General features: G+C 34.7%; 1 protein-coding gene across 2 annotated transcripts in view; it reads left to right on the top strand.

Annotated features, from left to right (window-relative positions):
* LOC129797991 (neuropeptide SIFamide receptor-like) overlaps positions 1-21,566 on the top strand; it is a 116,722-nt gene that overhangs the window by 7,091 nt on the left and 88,065 nt on the right. For both annotated transcript variants that reach the window (XM_055840919.1, XM_055840920.1), the window contains exon 2: positions 881-1,172. In XM_055840919.1, the coding sequence (XP_055696894.1) occupies positions 881-1,172 (292 nt within the window). The remainder of the gene's footprint in view (positions 1-880; positions 1,173-21,566) is intronic.

Below are 21,566 nucleotides of genomic sequence, written 5' to 3'. Positions count from 1 at the left end.
AAATTTTATCATTTGTTCGTAAAATATTCGACAGGAAAACAAACATTTACGAACAAATGACAAAATTCTACGAACATTTTTTGTGTGTTTACGAACATTTACGAACAAATGTTTGTAAAAGAACAAAAAATGCTCGTCAAGTAATCATGTTACGAAAAATGTTTGTGAAAAAGTACAAACTTTTACGAACATGTTTGTGGGATATACGATTCACGAGTATTTCGTAATTCTTCCATACAAATTCACAAACATTTATGAACATTTTTACAAAATATTTTTTCTGTGTACTGTACTAAAAGAATCTGGCCCAATATCAAGAATTTTGTTTAAATAATCCTCTGGACGGCAAAATAATGAATGTAGAGACTATAAAAAACGTTCTTTGTTATAATATTTAGGGTTATCTGTTAACATAACCTCAATTTCCAACATAACCTTATGTCAAAGGATATCTTGCCTTGCCTTACATTTTTTTTTAATAAAATGAGAAATGTTTTTACTGGTTTTTATACGAAACAATCTTGAAATTCATTAGGAGAAAGTGCTCTCCCTTCGAACATTCATGCCTTCAAATTATGTGAATTTCTATTGTTTTTCGTAATAGATTTACACTGAATTATCACGGAATTGTCAACAATTGATGATAAACCAACTAATATTTTATAGAAATGTGTAAGTCTCTTAGGAAAACTAAAAGAAAATTCACATTATTCGAAGGCATGAACGTTCGAAGGGAGAGTACTTTCCCCTAGACCTTAAAATTAACATCTTCATATTTTTTTTCATCTTTTTACCATCCGTTTATCAACTCTACCCTAGTAATATTTCCTTCAAAAAAATCTCTTTCCGTAATCTCTACCCTGAGTGATTGTTTCGGCAGGATCTCGATGACTATCAAGCAGGGAGTGGATACAATTCCACCGTGAGTTCTGAAACGCAGGAGAATGAGCTCTTCTACCGACACTCCTTCACCATGACTGCTGTATATTGCGTGGCGTACGCCATTGTATTCTCGGTGGGACTCATTGGGAACAGCTTTGTTATCGCAGTGGTCATGAGGGCACCCCGGATGCGAACAGTGACAAACTACTTCATCGTCAATCTCGCTCTGGCTGACATCCTGGTGATTGTGTTCTGCCTACCAGCCACCCTCATGAGCAACATATTTGTCCGTGAGTACAACATGTTACATATTCTCCTGCTCCCCATTCCCCCTGCCCCTTTACCCTGCCATTCTCTGCCCGTAACATAAGTCCCCATGGTGTCCAAACACAAGTGCGAAAAGTGCTGGCCAGAGAGTGATACTTGATATTAAATTCAATTACAAGATCAAACTAATCGATTGGGAAATGGCGAAAATTTCTCCCGCGAGTCACATAAATTTCACCTATATCCAGCATAGTTTTAACCCAACATGAACTGAGGTGAATTTTTCACCCATGATTTCCGTGGCAAGGTTTTCAATGGCTCTCCAGGGAGGAATTTCATCAATTGGATGTTTTGTGGCTGTTTATTATAAGAGATTCTTTACAATTTCACTAACTATAAACCTTTAAAAAATTGTTATACTCTCCGATTGGGCTGAGACTTTGCCAGAGTGTTTCTTGCATCTCCTCGTAATCACGATTATGGGCGTGGCTTAAAACTTTTTACGCCGGAATGAAAACTATGTCTTGTATTTGTAGTTTTTGTCAATTATAACTTCAACACTTTTTAGGTGTAAAAATATATCAACATTTTTTAATGTTAATTTTACACCTTTTTGAGGGTAAAATTAACATGAAAAGGGTAACTTTAACCTTTATACACCTATAAAGCATAATATTTACACCGATTTCGGATCAATACTAGAGTAAAATTAACATTTCCGGAATGTTATTTTAACTTTTTCGGATTTCTGTTAGTGTTCAGTCTCATACAATACCTCTCCAAATTCGCTATTTTTGTGGCCCCGCTTCTATAGCATGCCCTAGAATCAAATTTTATTATGCTGCAGCTGTTGTGTAACACTTCTCCAGAGAAAACGGTAAGAGTTACTGACCTGCGGTTTTTTTTAAAGATTTAATGTCGTTGATCAACTGGAGGAATATGATCGAAAATCGACCTCGACTTCCCCCTATCCCCAATTTTGGTACATGCCTAAACAGTATTTTCTTAAAAATCCTCAACTATGGCAAGGATCGAGCTGAAATTTTATGTATGCTGCAGGCAACCCCTTGGCAAGTTGCCTGAAATTTGAAGCCACTTTCTCATACTTCGATTTAAATTTATATGGGATTTTTTTGCACTCGCGACCGTTACACTAAATAACAAAAAAGTGAGAAGGTTTTCCGTATTATAAAAATTTCGCTCCCGCTTGGAATTTTCTTAGAAGGTTGATGTCAAAAAGCAAATGGCGGGCATTGGCGGGATAACCTTGCATTTGACCTCTAGATTTTTGGGGACGAGAGTACCCATAAAGTTTGAACAAGTTTTTTGAAAATTTAAGAAAAAATATTTTTCGAATTTATGCAATCTGTAATTGTTAGTTATCATAATTATTGGCCCCGAGAGGTTTTTCCTTATTCTGGTCTAGAAATATTAAAAAAAAAAGTCACAATTTCTGCAAGGAAGCAGAAAATCGAAAATTCACGATTTTTGACCAAAAATATCTCAGCTCAGGAGTTAATTAGGATCTTGCAAAAAATATCCTAGATTTGGACATCCTTACAGTTTGTAATCATCTACAAGAATCGGATTTTTATCGATTCTAAATAGTCCAAAAAAATTCTTTTTTCCATGGGTACCCAGAGTCCCAAAGGAGACGAAAGAGTTAAGCCAAAATTCTCATCCATAAAATGATGACCTTTAGATCTGTACCTGTACAGGCTCTACTTTTAGCTAGGCTTGACTAGTCTTTCTGAACAATCTTGCTTTTACGAAGAAAGATTCTTCTTCTTCTTTCGTATGATGGAAAAACCAGGGGCCTCTCGACATTTCATTTTTCCATACGTTTTTGTATAGAGGCACACTCTTAGAAAAGTTTAGACGTGATTACTAATGAAAATTAGTTGTTCGGGCGATTATTATCAAATCTATTTAAAATAGTTCTTATATTCTTAAAACATTATACTCATAATAAATTTATTAGTAGTGAGAATATAAGACAATATTTACGTGGATAAGTTGCGGCAATTATTTCATAATGCTTTCATACAATTATATTTGCTTGTGTTAATTAAATGAAATCATTATCCCAACTAATATTGGTCACTAATTCCTTTTAGTTCTCACAACCAATGTAAATAGATGGGCCCATATTTTCATAAAGTTATGACTACTTTTCCAATAGTAAAGAGTGGTTTTTATTTTAGTAATGCGTTGAAGCTCTTTCGAATTTTAAGCAACTAATAAGAAATATGCATCACAATGAATGCTATATAGTAACCACAACTAATATGATATAGTTATTAGAGCCAATAAGATGGGTATCAACCCCATTTATTTAGTAATTGGAACTAATATGTTATAGTACCCATTACTATTTTGATTTAGTTGTGATAACTAAATGAAAAGGATACTTTAACTAACTGTGGTCAACTATTTCATTTAGTTACCCAAACTAAATATATAGTTGGGTCTATATTTACTATATTATATAGTTCTAATAACTGCATATGAGCTTATACGAACTAATTTTTTCTAAGAGTGCACTGAAGACTATTGCCAAGTTTTTTCCTAAAGAGAATTGACTTATCAGTCTGATATATTTCGAAATCGTACATTAAAAGCTATATAAAAATACATATTTCATAATGTTCGCCAAAATTATACAAGAACTACGAGGAAATTTGTTTAAGTCGCGGTGCAATAGCTGAAAAATTTTTATAAGGAAAAGTGAAACATAGCTTCACTTTTTATTAGGCTTGATGGGCCCTTGGAAAAACCAACAAATGAATTAATAAAAGACAAGAATAGAAGACATGGGAACAAATAGCCTTTTTGAGTTGTCATAGATTTAATTATTATACATTCGAGAACGGTACTGCACCGAGGTGTTCGTGAAGAGAGGGCATCAGTTTTGGTTCGATCGAGCGAACGGGAGCGTAGCTTCCGTGTTTTGGGTCTTGAGGAGTGAATAATTTGATTATCTCAGGGCCCAGAACAACAATAAATCCTTCGGAGTTCTCAAAGCCAATACCTAGATACGGACGCTAAAGTCGCTAAAAACAAATTTTCTCAATACAAACCTCAAATGTCTATATACAGAGAATTGTCAATCAGAGCAAATGACACTCAAATCATTTAGTATTTTCTCAGTGGAGATAGGAAAAATTCCTGCCTCCACTCAGAATTGAACTGGAGACCTCTCGTTAACTAGACGAGTGCTCTACCAACTGAGCTCTTAGAGGCCACATGCTCTGCTTGACTTGCTACACGACCTTAACCAATTGCATTGTGCACTGCAATCGAACCATGAGTTTTGGTTTATTGTTAGAATTTTGCTAACTTTTTGTTCAATGTTAATTGTATTTATGTACAGTATACAGATAATCTTTTTTATTGCTCGAACTCAACAGAAACAGCAATGCATACTTATAACCTCTTGATTTTTTGTCTCCTCAAAATTTCCATCTTCTAACCATTTTTTGACATTTTTTGCGAATTTTACGATTTCTCTTTAAGATATCTCAGATATTTAAAATATCTGACAACGCGATATATTTTAGAGGTTATATTTAGTCGAATATTTCGCCCTTGAATTATTCTCTCTGATGTTTTTTCAAGGTCAAAAATTAAACAGCTCTAGAATGCGTTTTTCATAACATATTCAGACAATTTCAGATTCATCGGAAATGTCTTGGAAACCCTGAGAAGTCTGAACTAATTCCAATTGGTATTGAACCAATAATTGACCAATCATTAATTTTTATATCGCATATAAATCCGTTCAAATCGGTTGTGAACCAATACAAAATTTCTTAGTTTAGTCCATGCAAATATTATACTATATTATTATACTTTGGGATAAAGTGCAAAAGTCACAAGTTCGAACACTTCGCAAAACTTCGATGATCTCCAATTTTTTTGACGTTTTTTTTTGTCATGGAATATAGAATGCGTTTTTCTTAACGGATTTGAGCAAGTCTGGGTTCATTGAAAAGGTTTTGGAAACCCTGATAAGTCTGAACCAGTTTCAATTAATATTGAACTAGTAATTTACCGATAAATAATTTTTATTGGATTTTCAATTGTATCTAAACTCTGAGACAAATTTTGAGACGATCTATAAATCCATTCAAATCGGTTGTGAATCACTGCAAAACTTCTTTGTTTGGTCTATGCAAATATTACTATATTATAATACTTTAGACAGGGGCATGACTTTTCCTATGTTTCCCATGTGTTTCTAGCTTGCCGAAAAGACTTTGAAGTTCATTCGGTGTGTAGTTTTTTTTTTAGCAAAAACTGCAAGTACAAAATAAAAGCCAATTTAATATGGAATAGGCAACCGAAAATCCCAATTTGGCAACCTACGTAGTTTCGGAGGTATCTCGTGAAATGTGTACGAAAACAGGAAAAAATTTACACTAAAACTGGTCGCATTTTTCAGAGCTAATGTCAACCCCCTGACTTTAGAGATAGAGTGTAGAAGTCACGAGTTCGTGTATTTCGTTAAGTTGTGACGCTTTCCATCTTTTTGACGTTTTTTCAGGGTTGAAAGTTAAACAGCGCTAGAGTGCGTATTTCTTAACGGATTTTTACAAGTTTAGGTTTATTGGAAAGGTCTTGGAATCCTGGATAAGGCTGAATGGGTTTCAATTGGTTATGATCCGGTAATTTACTAATAATAAATTTTTAAACGATATGAATCTTTTTAAATCAATTGAGAACCGTTACACAACTTCTTCATATCTAGTCTACTTAAATATCGCTGAATTACTTTTGGGAATATAACGTGGAAATCACATTTCAGATAGACTTTGTAGGCATTCCGAGTTGGCTCGCTTTCAGAATCTCACCTACAATAAGCTGATCTAGGCTGGTCACTAGCTTCTATTTTCTTGAGAAATACTAAAAAAATCTAAAGCTCTGAATTCTTGAAAATCATAGCTATAATAAACTTCCGTGGACTTTTCCAATTATATTTCTGGGAAATTTTGAGAAATAATTCATTGGTTTTTGATGCGGTTGAAAAAAAAATAACAGGCAGAGGGAGGGAATCCCTGGCTCGTGGTGAGAAAATGAAACATTGCAAGTTCTACTCAATCCGATGGTTGGTGGCTTACTCTCAATTCAGTTGCGAGTAGAGAGTTTTCCAACCCCGCAATCGACGGTAGGTCATCGGCACACAAACTCTGCGACCTACTTTTACCCAACCAAATTGTACCTGTGTGCGCTGTTCTATATAAGCATATTTCCACCCTCCCAAGCGCAGACACGAAAGTATATAATATGAGACACTCTATGCACAGCTTTGTGCCTTTTTTCTCCAACTCGTGACTCAGCACGAGCCACCAAAAAAAAAACACAACAATTTTCTCCACTCCACGTTCAATATTTGTCTGTCTCTCGCTAATGATGAGGAATACCCCTCCAGAACAACAAAAAAAAAAAGAAAAATAACAGAGAGACAGATTTAATGAGGATACGTTTCGTTTTTTTTTTTGGAAAAAAGGGATACACAAGAATTTCCCATTGATTTCTTTGCCTGGGAGAAATTATTCTTGATTTTTCCGAGTGTTCTGCTTTGATTTTGTCTTCGCTTTCAATCATGTTTTCTCATCTTTTATTCACTGACAGGAAAATTACCAACAGAATTTACCTAGTGAATAGATAATGGTATTTATTTGAGGAACAGGAAAAGCTATATCTCTCATTCTCTTTTTTTGGAGGTTGAGAAAAGGATGAAAGTATTTTTTTGGGAATATAAGATTTTTTTTTAGATGGTCCAGTTTCTTCTTGATGTTTGTTTTTGGAGGAAAATATGTTAAAAGCTTTTTTTTAAAGAAAAGTGAATTTCCCAGCAAAAAACCGGAAATTGTATTATTTTTTTTTGATGGAGTAAACTCGAGGGTATATTAAAATGGTGGAGCTTTTAAGAACATTATCAATTTATAAATTTTAATGATTATACAAATGTCATTTGAATATTTTGTACAATAAAATATTTAAGTTGCATCACGCTGTTTGCTTGGCTACATAGAAAAAAAAAATTTCTTAAAATTGTTCGTAAATTTTTGTGATTTCCTATTTGGAACTTTCGAAGTGTTCGTAAATCGTATAATACCCAGCGCACAATAATTTTTATTTGTTAACATGTTTTCATAATTTACTATGAGAGAGAGCGAGATGACTAGATCTACGCTTCATTCGCTCTCACTGAAATTTTAAAAATATGTTTACAAAACAAAAGTTGTTGTGCGCTGTGCATAATGCCCAACGCACAATAACTTTTGTTTAGTAAACATGTTTTGACATTTCAATGAGAGTGAGTGAGATCTAAATCTAGTCATCTCGCTCATTCTCATGGCAAATTTTGAAAACATGTTTACAGACAAAAGTTATTGTGCGTTGGTCATAATACCCAACGCACAATAACTTTTGTTTTGTAAACATGTTTTGACATTTCTGTGAGAGTGAATGAGATCTAGATAGTCATCTTGCTTACTCTCACAGAAAATTTTGAAAACATGTTTACAAACAAAATAGGTGTGATTATGAAGAAATCACACCTAATTCATTGTGCGCTGGGCATAACCCATTAAAAAATTTGTGAATATTTGTATTTTTTCACAAACATTGTTCGTTACATGATCATTTGACGAGCATTTTCTGTTCTTTGACAAATATTAGGTGAGATTCTTAACAATCTCACCTACTATAATCCTAACAAAATTTCATGTCGTCCGATCGACCTCAAATTTGGCCAAAATGTGTTTCGTCACTTCCTGATCACGAATATATATGTGGCTATTTTACGTTCCCGGCCGGCCGGCCGGCTGGCCGGCCGGCCGGCCGGCCGGCCGCTCTTTGGAGCTTAATAGCTCCTAAACTAAAAAAGATATCGACTTGCGGTTTTCGGCAAAGGTTATATATCGGGTGAAAATTGCAACTTGGTGCATTGACCCCCCACCCCCCACCCCTCCTTCCACCATTTTGAAGACCCCCCTTTTTTTGTTTTCTCAATAGCTCCGCCCCTATGGCATTCAGCGGACTCAAATTTTAGTATGTTATAGCTGGGCGTTAGAGCTTTCCATCAATACCAAACTTAAGGTCCCCCGACCCCCCTGACCCGAGCTATAAGGGTCCAAAAAAAATTTCTTAAAATGGCCATAACTTCGGTTCTAATTGTCAGAATTTAAAAAGTGAGGGCTTTTTGGAAAGATCTCGTGAAATGCCACTTCCCATTCTAACATCGCAAGTTCATAAAACCACCGCTAGGGGCGCTTTTTTTGAAAAGAAAATTTTTAAATCTTAAAAGTTAAATAACTCAAAAATTCCATTGTGCATCGGGCTGAAAATTTAGTATGTTGTAGCCGCTGATTATACCTATCAAACAAAAAAAACCTTAAGTCGATCTAAAACCCCTGACCCGAGCTATAAGGGGTCAAAGTCCGAACATTGACCGGCCTCTATCTCCGGTTCTAATTAACATAGCGACCTAAATTTTACCTTTTTGGTTTCGTCTCGATGAGCACTTTCAGATGGAAGTTCAAAAAGTCACCATAGGTGGCGCTGTGATAGCGTCAAAATTCATCGAAATTCAAAGTCACTTTTCTCAAAAACGGCATTGTGCAAGTTAATGAAATTTTAGTATGTTGTAGTCCAGTCTAGGACGTTTCCAAAATGGTGCGTATGCGCGCTGTGGTTTCAATAGAACCGGAGATATGAGGGGTCAAAGTTCACAAAATTAAAAAAAATCATATCTCCGGTTCTATGTGACCGATTTTGATGAATGAGGGCTTAAACGAAAGATCTCACCAAATGCTACAACTTTCTAGAATATTTGAACTTCGTGGGACCAACACCAGGGGCGCCACAGTCGAAAAACCAATTTCAATATCACATAACCTCAATTATCTCGACTGTCGCTGAACCGATTTTGATGATTACTTCGACATAATTGTAGAGGACATTTGTCTCTACATTTCGTCCATACATCATTTTTCGATCAGATGATGCGATCTTTCCGATTTTGCCGTTTAAGTGTGAAAAAATTGACTTTTCCCATAATAACGCTTTGAAATCACTCAGATGCCAATTTGACTGCCTCTACTCCACCAAGACACTTAAAATATGGTTTTAAATGGAAAGTCCCACAAAATACAACAATTCTTTGATATAGTTGAAGTTCAACAAATCACTACTTGGGGCACTCTGGATGAAAAAACAAGTTAAGAAACAAAAAACCTCGCTTATCTTGGCTTCTGAGTAATCGATGAGATCATGTTCTATAGGAAAATTATAGAGTACATTCTGGTCTACATTTCACCCATATAACACTTTTCTGTCAGTTCATCCAAATCCTTGACATTTTGGGTTAAATACAAAATTTGTATAATTTCACGAATTTGATTCAAGATAACTGAATGGCGTCTCCCTACTTCAGCTCCAAATCGAATTTGCATGCACTCCGAGTTAGCTCACGTTAAGAATCTCACCTACATAAGCCGGTTAGGATTATCTGTCCCTTTCTTTTTTAATGTTCGTCAACAGACAGAAAAAATGTTCGTAAAATTTTATCAAGTCTTTTTAAATTTTTGCTAAATAAAAATATGTGAACAAATGTTTGTAAAACAACAAAAAATGCTACGAACAATATTTGTGATATAAATACAAACTTTTCAAGCACTTCGTAAGTCCCAATTAAGAATTCACAAATATTTACCAACATTTTTTTCTGTATAGAATTTTAAAGCTCACAAAGCTGTAGGCAATTAAAATACGCTTTAAGATTAAAATGTCTTGCGTGTGGATCAAAAAAAAATTTTAAAAATAATTTTTGTTTTAAGAAGAGTTCTTAAAAATACGCATTTTTTGAAAAAAATACTTAAGTCAAAAACCTAAGTTTTTTTAAGTTAAGAATTGAGTTAAGAATTACAACTTGATTCAAATTAAATTTAAATTAAAAATTTAATTTTCTTTTAATTCTGAACTTAATGCCTTAACAAATTATATAAACTAATTCTTACATCTTAGATCGGAAAGTACTTAGGGTGGCAGCATTACTTGTGGCCTCTATTTTTACATGGCCATCTCGCAAAAAAAATTTACAATGTCGCAAAATGATTTCGAAAAACCTCGAAATTAAAAATATGCAATGTGTTATGATTGCATATGGCATTTTTTTGGGTTTTCGAAATCACTTTCTGACAAGAATTGCGACGAGACCATAAATAAAGACAGAGGATACAAGTAATGCCGCCACCATACCAAAAGACCCTTTGGAAGTTCGAAAAATTAAATCGACGATGACTTCCATAAAAGTGAAGGCAAAAAACAAACGAGCAGTAAAAACTTCAAAGTGTGCAGTAAAAAATTAAAAATGATCAGTAAAATATCTAATTATGGTCGGTAAAAAACTTAAATCTTTGCGAAAATTGGTCTAATTTATATATTTAGCATCTAAAATTGTTGCAGATAGAATGAAAAGTCCTTTATTTTCCCTTTGCTAAAATTTGGACGATAATATCACTGTTCCAATTTTTTTTACTGCTCATGTTACAATACCAAAAGGGAATAATGTTCATTAAAAGGAAATTTATTTTAATTAAATTAAAAATTTCGAAATTTCGAAATTTCGCAAAACTCCGCAACAATTCACTTTTTGCTGCAAACTTTTGTTCACTGTTGCTGACGTTGTTGATGTTTGAAGTGTCAAGAATACCGAAAATTCGAAATGGAAGAACAGCCAGCGCTAAAGCGGTGAATATGTAAACTTGTACTTTAGACTTCTGAGGGTTTATTTTCGAAACTTTAACTTGCACCCGGGAGCTCTTTAGTGGCCGAGAAAAATTAACTATCACACCTCGCAGATTCAAATCCTTCTGTATCGACTCCTTTGTAATATAATGTACTCGTTGTACGTACTCAAAAATCTGTGGGGTCTGCGCGTTAATTTCTCTCGGCTAATAAAGAGCTCGCGGGTGCGAGTGAGAATTTCAAAAATTGGCCCTCTGTTAGATTTTCGAATAGGTTTGTCTTGGATTTTGAGTAGCATTGTCTATTCGAAAGGTTATTACTGAACAGGATCAATGGGGTATCTTGGTCATCTTAAGGAATATTTTAACAGCTTTTATTTAAAAAAAGCTTCATAGTACAAAATTAAAAAAAATAAGGCAAAAATTTTGAATAATCGGACAAGAGGATTCTCGAAAGTCGGACACAGCGGAATTAGAAATTTAAACGGTTTGGATAGGCAGCCTTTATCAAAACCTGTAGGAGAATTCTATAACGATATGACAATGTCATATGACAAATGGTCGTGGTAAATTCAAGAACAGGATAACACTAAGGGCCAGTGAGCATCGAATGTTCATTGCAAGGGGCTCTATGACCGTGGTGTCACATATAAGATTAATATTAATATTATGAAAAGCCAGAGAGAGAGAGGTATATAGTATTCAAAATTTCAAATGGAATATCACGTGTGTTAGAAAGAGTACACTCTAGTGGAGTAATACGATGAGTAAGATATTACTGTTCGTATTAATTGCTTTCTGAATCGTATTACAGGCAATTCGAGCAATTTATCATGAGTGCCAACTGTGATTCGGTCAGTTTTCGAGCGAAACACAAGAGGCAAGATGAAACACTTGCTTTTTTTTTGGCATTCTCGCAATTCAGAAAGTATTACAGTAGACTCTCAGTCAATCGTCTCTTTTTCAATCGGGCGACAAATTTTGTTGACAATTTTCACGTTTAATTATGAAGCTAATTCGCTCAAATTCGCTATAGTTCTTCCTATTTTGTCGTGATTCTTTATAATTGAGCGCTTTTTGTGGAATTTACAAAGGCTTTGACGCCTAAATCTATCGATAAACCGGATGACATTTTGTCCCAAATGCCCAATTGAGAGAGTGTCTACTGTAATCTTAATATTGATCTTGTGACATGGTCATGAAGCTCTTAATAACTGATATGAATCTGATTTTCGATTAATATTTCCGAATTTACAACATAAAAATATTTAAATTTGTCATATGACATTGTCATATCGTTACAGAATTGCCCTACCGGACCGTTTTTTCGGGTAATTTATAGAGCTTCCTCATCATCGACATGATTTTCTTTTAGAAGAGACTAAACCCATGGAAATATCTTAAATAATTTGTCCGAAATTGTTTATGAGATTCTTTGAGTGCCACGTGAAATTCAATCATTTCTATCCCTTTTTACCTTCAGTATTTCACAAATGTTATTTCCTTTGTAAAAGTATAATTCATTGATAATTCATATTTATTAATAATCCGGAATTTCAAGCAAAATATTTTTTTTAGTAAATATTTTAATCAAATTTTAAAGAGCTCATCCGAATTTCAAAATTTCTTTGTTCGAATTTTCAAATTTTACCATATAAAATCAATCTTGTTCGTTTTAAATTAGCAATTCTAGCACCATCTTAGGCATGATCTACTAAGCTTAAAAGTTTCATAAACTTTTAATTTCATTTGCAAATCGATAGAGTCATTAATAAACATAGAAAATACATTCTATATAATTATTTACGCAATCAATTCATTTAATTACTGTAGCAGCAGTGTAGAATATAATTGATAAGTTGAGTGGTAATTTGAAATCAGTGTTTGTATCAAATAAAACCGAAAATTGGCCAATAAACACAACTTATGAACACAATTACCATTTGATACATTTTATCTCTATTCATACTAAATATCTCTGGGAATTTTTGTTGCTTATATAAAAACATTGTCGTTTCCCGGAAGATTTATCAATTCAGATGCTTTTCTCAATTTTCTTCCATTGAGAAACATTCACCTCAATATTTCATGAGGTCTCTCGGTCTTTCTGGGTTTTTGTTACTGTGGCAAAAATCGCGTCAATTGGACAAAGAAATTCCATTAATTTGATCGTATTTTGTGTCCTGTCGTCAACCACATTGTGTTCGCAAGCAGGAACTTGTGTATAAAAGAACACAAGAAGACAAAAAAAAGATGTGACAAGATAGAGCTGTGAGGGTAAAAGGGAAAAAATACATAAGAAGCAAAGGAAAAACTAATTTACACATTTCCATCTTGTGGCGAGTGTGTCTGAATTAATTGAAACCAGAGATTAATTGCAAATTGCAGTTAGGGGGTGTGTAAATGAATTTCTTGTAGAGAAGAGTAAGAGTACTCTTGGAGTCCCTCTGTGTTTTTTTTTTGTTGTTTGTTTGTTGCTACTGAATGGAGTAAATCTCGTGGAACAACTTAATTCCCATTGAAAGTGCTAGATCTTCGTCCAAACAGTTGAAGTTATTGATTGATGTGTCGCTCGATGGTTTTATTTTCCTTTCTACTTGCTCTAGCAAAAGCAATATTCGCTTGCTCTAGGATTTATTCTCTTTTTCCCACTGACTGTGATGCTATTTAAACAATATATATTGTGTGTAAAAAAAAAACTAAAATTTACTACTCTCCACCTTGTGCCAATCGTTTCATGGGTCAAAAGAGCTGGAGGGAACACCACTGAGCTCGTATATCAAGTCACCCTTTTGCACAGGTAAATAATATAGAAAGGCTTCATCGATAGGTCATCGGCATAAATGCGACCCAGTTTTTCATGATATTTTCCTTCTAACACATACAAATACACATTTTTCCCCAACGATGGGTATTTATAGGGCGATGTGGTTGGGGTTTTTTCTCAGGGGGTTGGGGATGGGGATGAGGGAGCTTTTCTTGAGGTGTGTTTGCGACTTTCACCTCATCACATTGTCAAATTCAACCTCGAAAGTCGGAAAAGCCACCCGACGGAAAAGAAGTCGAAGGAAAAGTGACATAGAGTGAATGAAGGGAAACCTAAATGGTGATTTAATATCACCTCTAAATCTCTCTCTGACCTACTCTTCACTCCAGCTTTTTTTTATATTCTTCTTGTGCCATCGCCACCCCCAATAAGAAAAAGGTCGCGAAAGTCACGTGCTTCACCTACCTTCACATCCAACATCACTCATCTTTATTGAACCACAAATGATGTAGTAGAAGAGACTTAGCACAGTGCTCAAAGTTTGATGTAAAGCCCTGAAATTTGTATTTGTTAGACATTGCTTTGAACTAGAGAGTACCTATATTTTTAATGTCTGAAAAATTTTGGGTGACCTAAATCGGATTCGAACCAGGGACAATTGCGCTATAGAGAGAATGCCTTATGGGAAAGTGCACATGATTTGCACGATCCTAAGCTATATAATGACTTAATTTTTCCTATTTTTTCGGATAAATGTGATACAGACTCGGGACCTTCGGGGAATCCCCCTATAAGTTGACCCTGGGACCATTAATATGTATTGTATATATTAATATATTGCCATAGATCAGATTCAGTAAAGAAATAATTGAAAAAATATGAACTGTTCGAAATCAGAGTGTGTGCGAAGCCTGAAAACTTTCCCATAAGTAAAATCGGTTTAGAACTATAAGGCTATCTACAACAGTTCAAAGAAATAAAAATAGAAAACAGAATTAAGCAATAATCGAACCTGCGACAGTTCTGTCGGATATTGTCTACTATCCCGCAGTATACCATCGTTGTTAAAACCTCCAGCTAGATATTTCTATCACATGTCGCTATTTGGATCTGGTTTTGGTCTTTATAAAATTAACAACAAAAATTTTAAACTTTGTTTATGACGCGTTCAGTTTGAAGACTTTCCTTCAATTTGTTATCAGGTTTGAGGTCAAATCTTATTAAAACCATGCAGTTTTTTGCTTCCTGTCGCAAACGAATACAAGAATTTCTTAAATTTTCTATAATATATTTTAAAGCGGTGTCGGCCAAAATCCTGAAATCGAAAATCCCGAAAGATAAAATCCCAAACACCAAAATCTTGAAGAGATAATATTCCAAATGGATCGGAATTCTGAAGAGTCAAAATCCCGGCTTCAACCCGAACATCTAGGATCTCGGAAAACCCAAATCCGGAATGGTCTACATCCTGATCGTGGTCGAAATCTCGAATGGATCTAATAAATTATGACACGTTTAGTTTGAAGACTTTCCTTCAAGTTGTTATCGGGTTTGAGGTCAAATGTATTTATAAACTTCTGATCTTTGATGACTCCTTAAAAATCCTCCCTAAAACTCCTTCCCTATCACAATCATTTCTCTCTAAACCCATGCAGTTTTTGCTTGGAAATCCAAGATCCCGAAAGATAAAATCTCGAACGTTAAAATCCCGAAGAGACAAAATACCAAACGGATCGGGGTCCCGAATAGTCGAAATCCCGAACATCCAAGATCTCGAAAAACCGAAATACCGAATGGTCTACATACTAATCCTGGTCGAAATCTCGAATAGCCAAAATCCCGAATGCTAAATTACTGTATTGTCTAAACCCTGATCCTGGTAGAAATCCCGAATGGATCGAAATTCCGAATAGCCAAAATCCTGAATATCTAAAATCTTAAAAAGTCAAAATATCAATAACCAAAATTATGAAAAGCCAAAATCCTGAATGGGTCAAAATCCCAAACAATCAAAATCCTGAATGAGCTAAAATTCCGAAAATTCAAGATTTCGAAAAGATACAATCCTGAACGACAGAAGCCCGACTGATCTAAATCCTGAAAAGGATGAAATGGATGAAATTATAAGAATGACAACGTGTAGAATAATTTCCCAAAACACAGAAAATTCTTCTATGTATCCAACAATCGCGGGTACAATCGTGGGAGTAGGTATGACACTTTTAAAAATTCGAGATTTTGGCATTTAGGATTTTGGCTTTCGGGATTTCGGCGCTTGGAATTTTTGCGTTCGGGATTTTGCCTTTTCAGAATTTGATTCATTTGGGATATTGTCTTTCCGAGATTTTAACCCATTCGAGTTTTTGGATATTCGGAATTTCGACCCATTCTGGATTTTGACTTTCGGGATCTTGATGTTCAGAATTTTGACCGGAACTCGTTTTGGAGATAGTCCAGATAAATATTTCACCCATACCATGGAGGGCTGATTTTTCAATCGACTTGGTCAAAATTAGATTTTTTGGAAACGTATTGTTAAATTTACGAACTTGATTACATCGATTTCAACCAGTAAAGAATCGGTAAAGTATTCGTAATTCATTAATTTTCCTCGAAAATTGTAATTTTATTTATCTGAAAATTTGATGTCAGAGGTTAAATGGTAAGAGTTATCAACTCTCAGTCTTCGCTGACCCCTTTATAAGTCGAAATTATCTTGAAATATTTTTTTCTTCCCTCATCCCGTCTTTGTAGTTCTAAACCTTCTAAATCCTTTAACTTGCAAAGTTATTGATCTACTGTGGCCACTTCCGTATTTAATAAAATTTTATCGCAATAAATCCAATTCATGGTTCATAACCGAATCAAACTGATATTATTAATACTGAAGCTTCTGGAGAAATGAAGAATAATATATGGAATTGTTTTTTTAAATGAATGTTTTTGAATTTATCAAAGTTTTATGTTTTAACTTTGCTATAAATGATCGTAAATCGTAACGCATCTATAGTAAATTGGATCACTTGATCTTAAATGATCGATCCAGTTGATCACACAAAATCGATTTTTCCTATCATTTACACGTTGTTCAAAATCGTAAGTTCAAGGTTGAAATTCGTATACAAATTTCAATTAAAATGCTTTAATCGAAACGCCTAATGGATTTAGAGCCGTTTTCAAATTTTTAAAAGTATTAATAAAGTCACTATCTAACCTTAAACCTTTTAGTTTATTTTTCCGAATTACAACTGAATAAACCAATAAAACCAGTTGATCCGACAAAAATGATAAATGAATTATTTTAACGTAAGGGTTAATGTGATTAATTTATCTATCAAAAATCAATTCCAGAACGGATAAAATGCATCTAAAAAAATCAGTACAATTTATCGATAATCGTTTTGTCCTTAGATCAAATATGTTAAGCCTTCCCCTTTTCTTGTGAGCTCGAGCAATTATAATACTTTCGCGGGATGTCCTTCCGTTGTCAATAGCACGCATATATCATCAATTGGGACCAATTTGTAAATGTTGTATCTCAGCTCTATTACCTAATTTTTCCATCTTCTTGGTATTTTCATGCCACAACCTTGGGATATTTCCTCCCACAAATACGCAAACATAGGGGAGTATAGAAAAGGTTTTACTATAGATCTCTCGGTGGCGAGTAAATAACAAATAGAAAACGATTGAAATTGATTGGTGTTGGAAACTCCAATCGACATTTCACACATTTTCCAGTATATGTGGAAAATTCATCCAGATTGCAGATTTACCCTCATATAATTCCTTTTATGTACGGAAAATATTCTATGGAATATCATTCAGGAAAACATGTTGTTTGGGAGGGGGAAGTCAGTTAAGACAAAGTTTGAAGTGGAGGTGCCTGGTGAAAAGCTCTTTATTTATTTATTAGGAAAATTGTAGAGGAAATTCATTAATAACCCATTGTAATACACCCAGAAATTGTTTGTGAATTATTCTGCAACTTTTCTATTATATTTTCTTTCCTTTTTAACCCCTATGGCTTTTATGCAAAGAAAAGTTGTTTTTATTGAAATCAATTTGCTAGTGAAATATTTGAGTTAAGGGTTTATGGGTAAATTTTCTATTTTATTTAATATTAAAAGTTAGACAGTGAATTTTTGAATAATTGACCAATTTTATGTTTAGAAATTACATATTTAAAAATTCATATACATTACTTTATACATTTTTTATTCACTTGACATGTGATAAAAGGAACAAAGGGTTCATATTTCTTGTTATTTTGAATAGAAGTTTTTACGTGAAGTTCACGTATTCGTCGCTTGAGCGCTGCTAGTGCAATCTGCGAAAATTCACTTTTTCATAATTGACAATCTATGTTCGAAGAGTCTAATTAAGCGTTATTAATGAATACAGATTTTTATGAACATAATTAAGGGTCACTCAAGAAAAATAAATCTAAGATAAGTATTTGAATTCAAGGGACACACTCTGATCCTTTGTTAAATTTTTTAGGGGGCTCGTAATTTCCAATTCGAATTTCGAACTGTTTGGTAGAGTAATTAGAATTTAAAACTATGAGTTATTCTTGCGAAATGAAAGTAATAAAATTCCGTAAAATCCCGTTCAATTATCAATAAAGTCATAAAGCAACTCATGTATCAATTTATTAGTATAGTATTTTCGAAATTTGTCTAACTTTGCGCAAAAATCACTTTGAATTTTTGGAACATCGACTTCAAGAGAGGAAAATTTCTGTGAAAACTAAGAATCAAGCGTAATCACAAACGTTTTTCCATAAATTTTTACGAAAATTTAGTTTCTTATTCGAAATTCAGTTTGAGTTTCCGAATATCAAATATATTGCGTAAATTTTCCGCCTTATAGCAATAAATGCTCTGCTAAGGCAACCCTAAATATTCGAGATGCAATGTCTCTTTTCTAGGCCAGCGCTTTTGGTGATGGTGGAGACGACTGTAATAGTTTAGTCGATCGTACAATCTAAATGAGTACGGACGTGAGTTCGTGTTGAGTCGTAAAAGTGATAGGACATAGTGCGGAGAGCTCGCGACAATCTGGAGCCCACACCAGTCGATTGCATAAGCAGGTCACCTCCTAAGTATATTAGATTTAAGAGTAGATATTCTTGCCCCCTATACAAACGCGTTTTTTCCAATAACTTGCTCGAGAATTAACGCAATCTTATCATACACAAGGAGAGCTTGAAAAATTTAAAGATTTATTTGAAGAGTCAAATAAAGACATTCTTATTTCTTATTAATTCCGCAAGGTGGCTGAAGTGCTTCCTGTTTCGTATTTCGAAAAGCACGAGTGTCAAAATGTATCGGTCTGCAATTTGTTGTGAAGAAAAAACAAACTTATTATTCCTATTCCCAATTTCACATCACGTCGTGATCACTAAGAAACTTTTGCCAGCATTTTAATGTGTTGTATTATAAATTTTACCCGTCTTGTACGAAAATTTTTGTTTAAAAATTTGAAATTACGAATGGATTTTCGAGCGTGAATGACATTTTGTGCGAATAGAGTTCCAGTACACTTGACCGATTTGTAAATGTTTGTGCCGAAACAGGTATGAAGGTGAACGACAAAAAGTCGGAGGTAATGGTGATTTCCCGACAATCTGTGAAATGCACTCTACATGTTAGTGGAGACTCATTGACACAGGTGGAGAAGTTCAAGTATCTCGGGGTGTTATTCACGAGTGATGGTAGGATGGAGGCAGAACTCTCGTCGCGAATCGGTCAGGCTTCTGCAGTAATGAGGGAGCTTGGCAGAAGCGTGTTGAGGAAGGTCGAGCTTAGTCGATCGGCTAAATTATCGGTTTTCAAAGCTGTGTTCATTCCTATTCTCACCTATGGTCATGAGATTTGGGTAATGACCGAAAGGGTAAGATCGCGAGTACAAGCTGCCGAGATGAGGTACCTTCGAGCGGTAAAGGGAATCACTCGTAGAGATCGAGTGAGGAATGTGTCCGTTCGTGAGGAACTAAGAGTCGAGGAGCTGCTTCTTCGGGTTGAGAGATCACAACTTCGATGGTATGGACATGTTCAACGCATGAATGAAGAAAGATTCCCCAGAAAAGCTATGCAAGCCATTGTGAGGAGACCTCGGCCTCGAGGCAGACCTAGGACAAGGTGGTTGAATCAAATTCAGAATCTTGCCTTGGAACGCCTCGGGATCGAACCCGAACATCTTCCTGAAGTGGCGGAGGACCGACAAGCGTGGGCTGCTAGATTGGATGTCATGGGCCCGCGACCCCAATAGGGATAAGCGGTTGAAAATGAATGAATGAATAGAGTTCCAGTTACCTTTTAGTCATAGTCAAACTCCTCTTCTTTTTGCACCCTGTGTAGGAATACAGGACATTTAATTGAGATTTTTTTCTGTAATTCCGAAAATACTAAAAAACACAGAATACACACAGCCAGAGTTTCCACTAGAGAAAAGAATTTCAAAGGTCGGTTTCGAAAACCAAAGAAAAGTTAGTTTTATTTCTCGTTTCGTCCGTGTGGCGCTGAAGCAGGGGCCCATTAAGCCTAATAAAAAGTGAAGCTATTTTTCACTTTTCCTTGTAAAAATTCTGTAGATATTGCATCGTGACTTAAACAAATTTGCTTGTAATTCTTGTATTATTTCGACGAACATTGTGAAATATGCATTTTTAGATAGCTTTTAACGCACAAATTCGAAATATATCAGACTTATGAGTAAATTCTCTTTAGAAGAAAACTTGCCATAAGGCTTCAGTGCTTCTAACGTATGGAAAAAATGAATGTCGAGAGGCCCTTGGCTGAATTATATTCTGTTCGAAGTTCGAAAAGTTTCGAAAAGGTCACGAGCCCATGACATCCAAGTTAGCAGCCTATACGCTTGTCGATCGTCTCTTCTGTCGATCGACTTTTAGTTAAACAGTGGACGTAAATTTTCCGTACAGAAGTAGATCTTGAAAAATTCGAAAAACTATTTGAAGATCCAAAAAAGAGACTTTCTTACTTCTTAATACTTCCGCAAGGTGGCTGAAGTTACGTCCTGTTCGAATTTCGAAGTGCTCAAGTGCCAAAATGTGACAGTCTTCACATTTTCGTGAGGAAAAAACAGAACAACGACACTTACTGTTCTTGTCTCATTATTTAATCACTCTATAATCACAGAGTAACTCTTTTGCCAGCTTTTTAGTGTGATATTTGATAAATTTTCCCCACATTATTCGAAAATTTAGTATGAAAATTCGAAATTGAATTTGAATTCTTCGAACTTCAACGACTTTTTGTGCAAACAGAGTTCCATTTACCTTTTATCCAAGGCGCTATTGGAGAATCAAAATCTACTTTTGTTTGGGCCCAAAGCGTCTCATATACCATTTCTATGACCAGGGGCATGACATTTCCTATGTTTCCCATATGTTTCTAGCGAGCCGAAAAAACTTTTGAGTTTATTAGCTGTTTTCTGTCATTGTAAAATAAATTAGCAAAAAATACTAATACAAAATAAAAGCCAATTTAATAACGAAGAGGCAACCAAAAAACCTTAATTGGTAACCTACGTAGTTTTGGAGATATCTCGTGAAATGTGTACGAAAACAGGGAAAAAATTACACTAAAACCGGTCGCATTTTTCAGAGCTAATGTCACCCCCTGTCTATGACACTTACACAAATTATATAAAGATCCTCTAATATGTTTTCACCACTTCTGATCGTTTTAACTGCCCCTTGTCATAAACAGCTTTTTAGAACAGGTCTGTGCTAAATGTTTAGCTCCGCATCGAACGTTATTTAAATGAACTTTTTCAATGGAATGACTATTAAATATTGAGAATACATTATAAATAATTAATAAATGAATATTTAGTACAATTTGTCTCAATTGCAAGACACCAAATCA

Source organism: Phlebotomus papatasi, chromosome 1 (assembly GCF_024763615.1).
Source record: "Phlebotomus papatasi isolate M1 chromosome 1, Ppap_2.1, whole genome shotgun sequence".
Classification (NCBI taxonomy): domain Eukaryota; kingdom Metazoa; phylum Arthropoda; class Insecta; order Diptera; family Psychodidae; genus Phlebotomus; species Phlebotomus papatasi.
The sequence above is the reverse complement of the archived record's forward strand: the minus strand, read 5'-3'. Positions and strand labels throughout refer to the sequence as shown.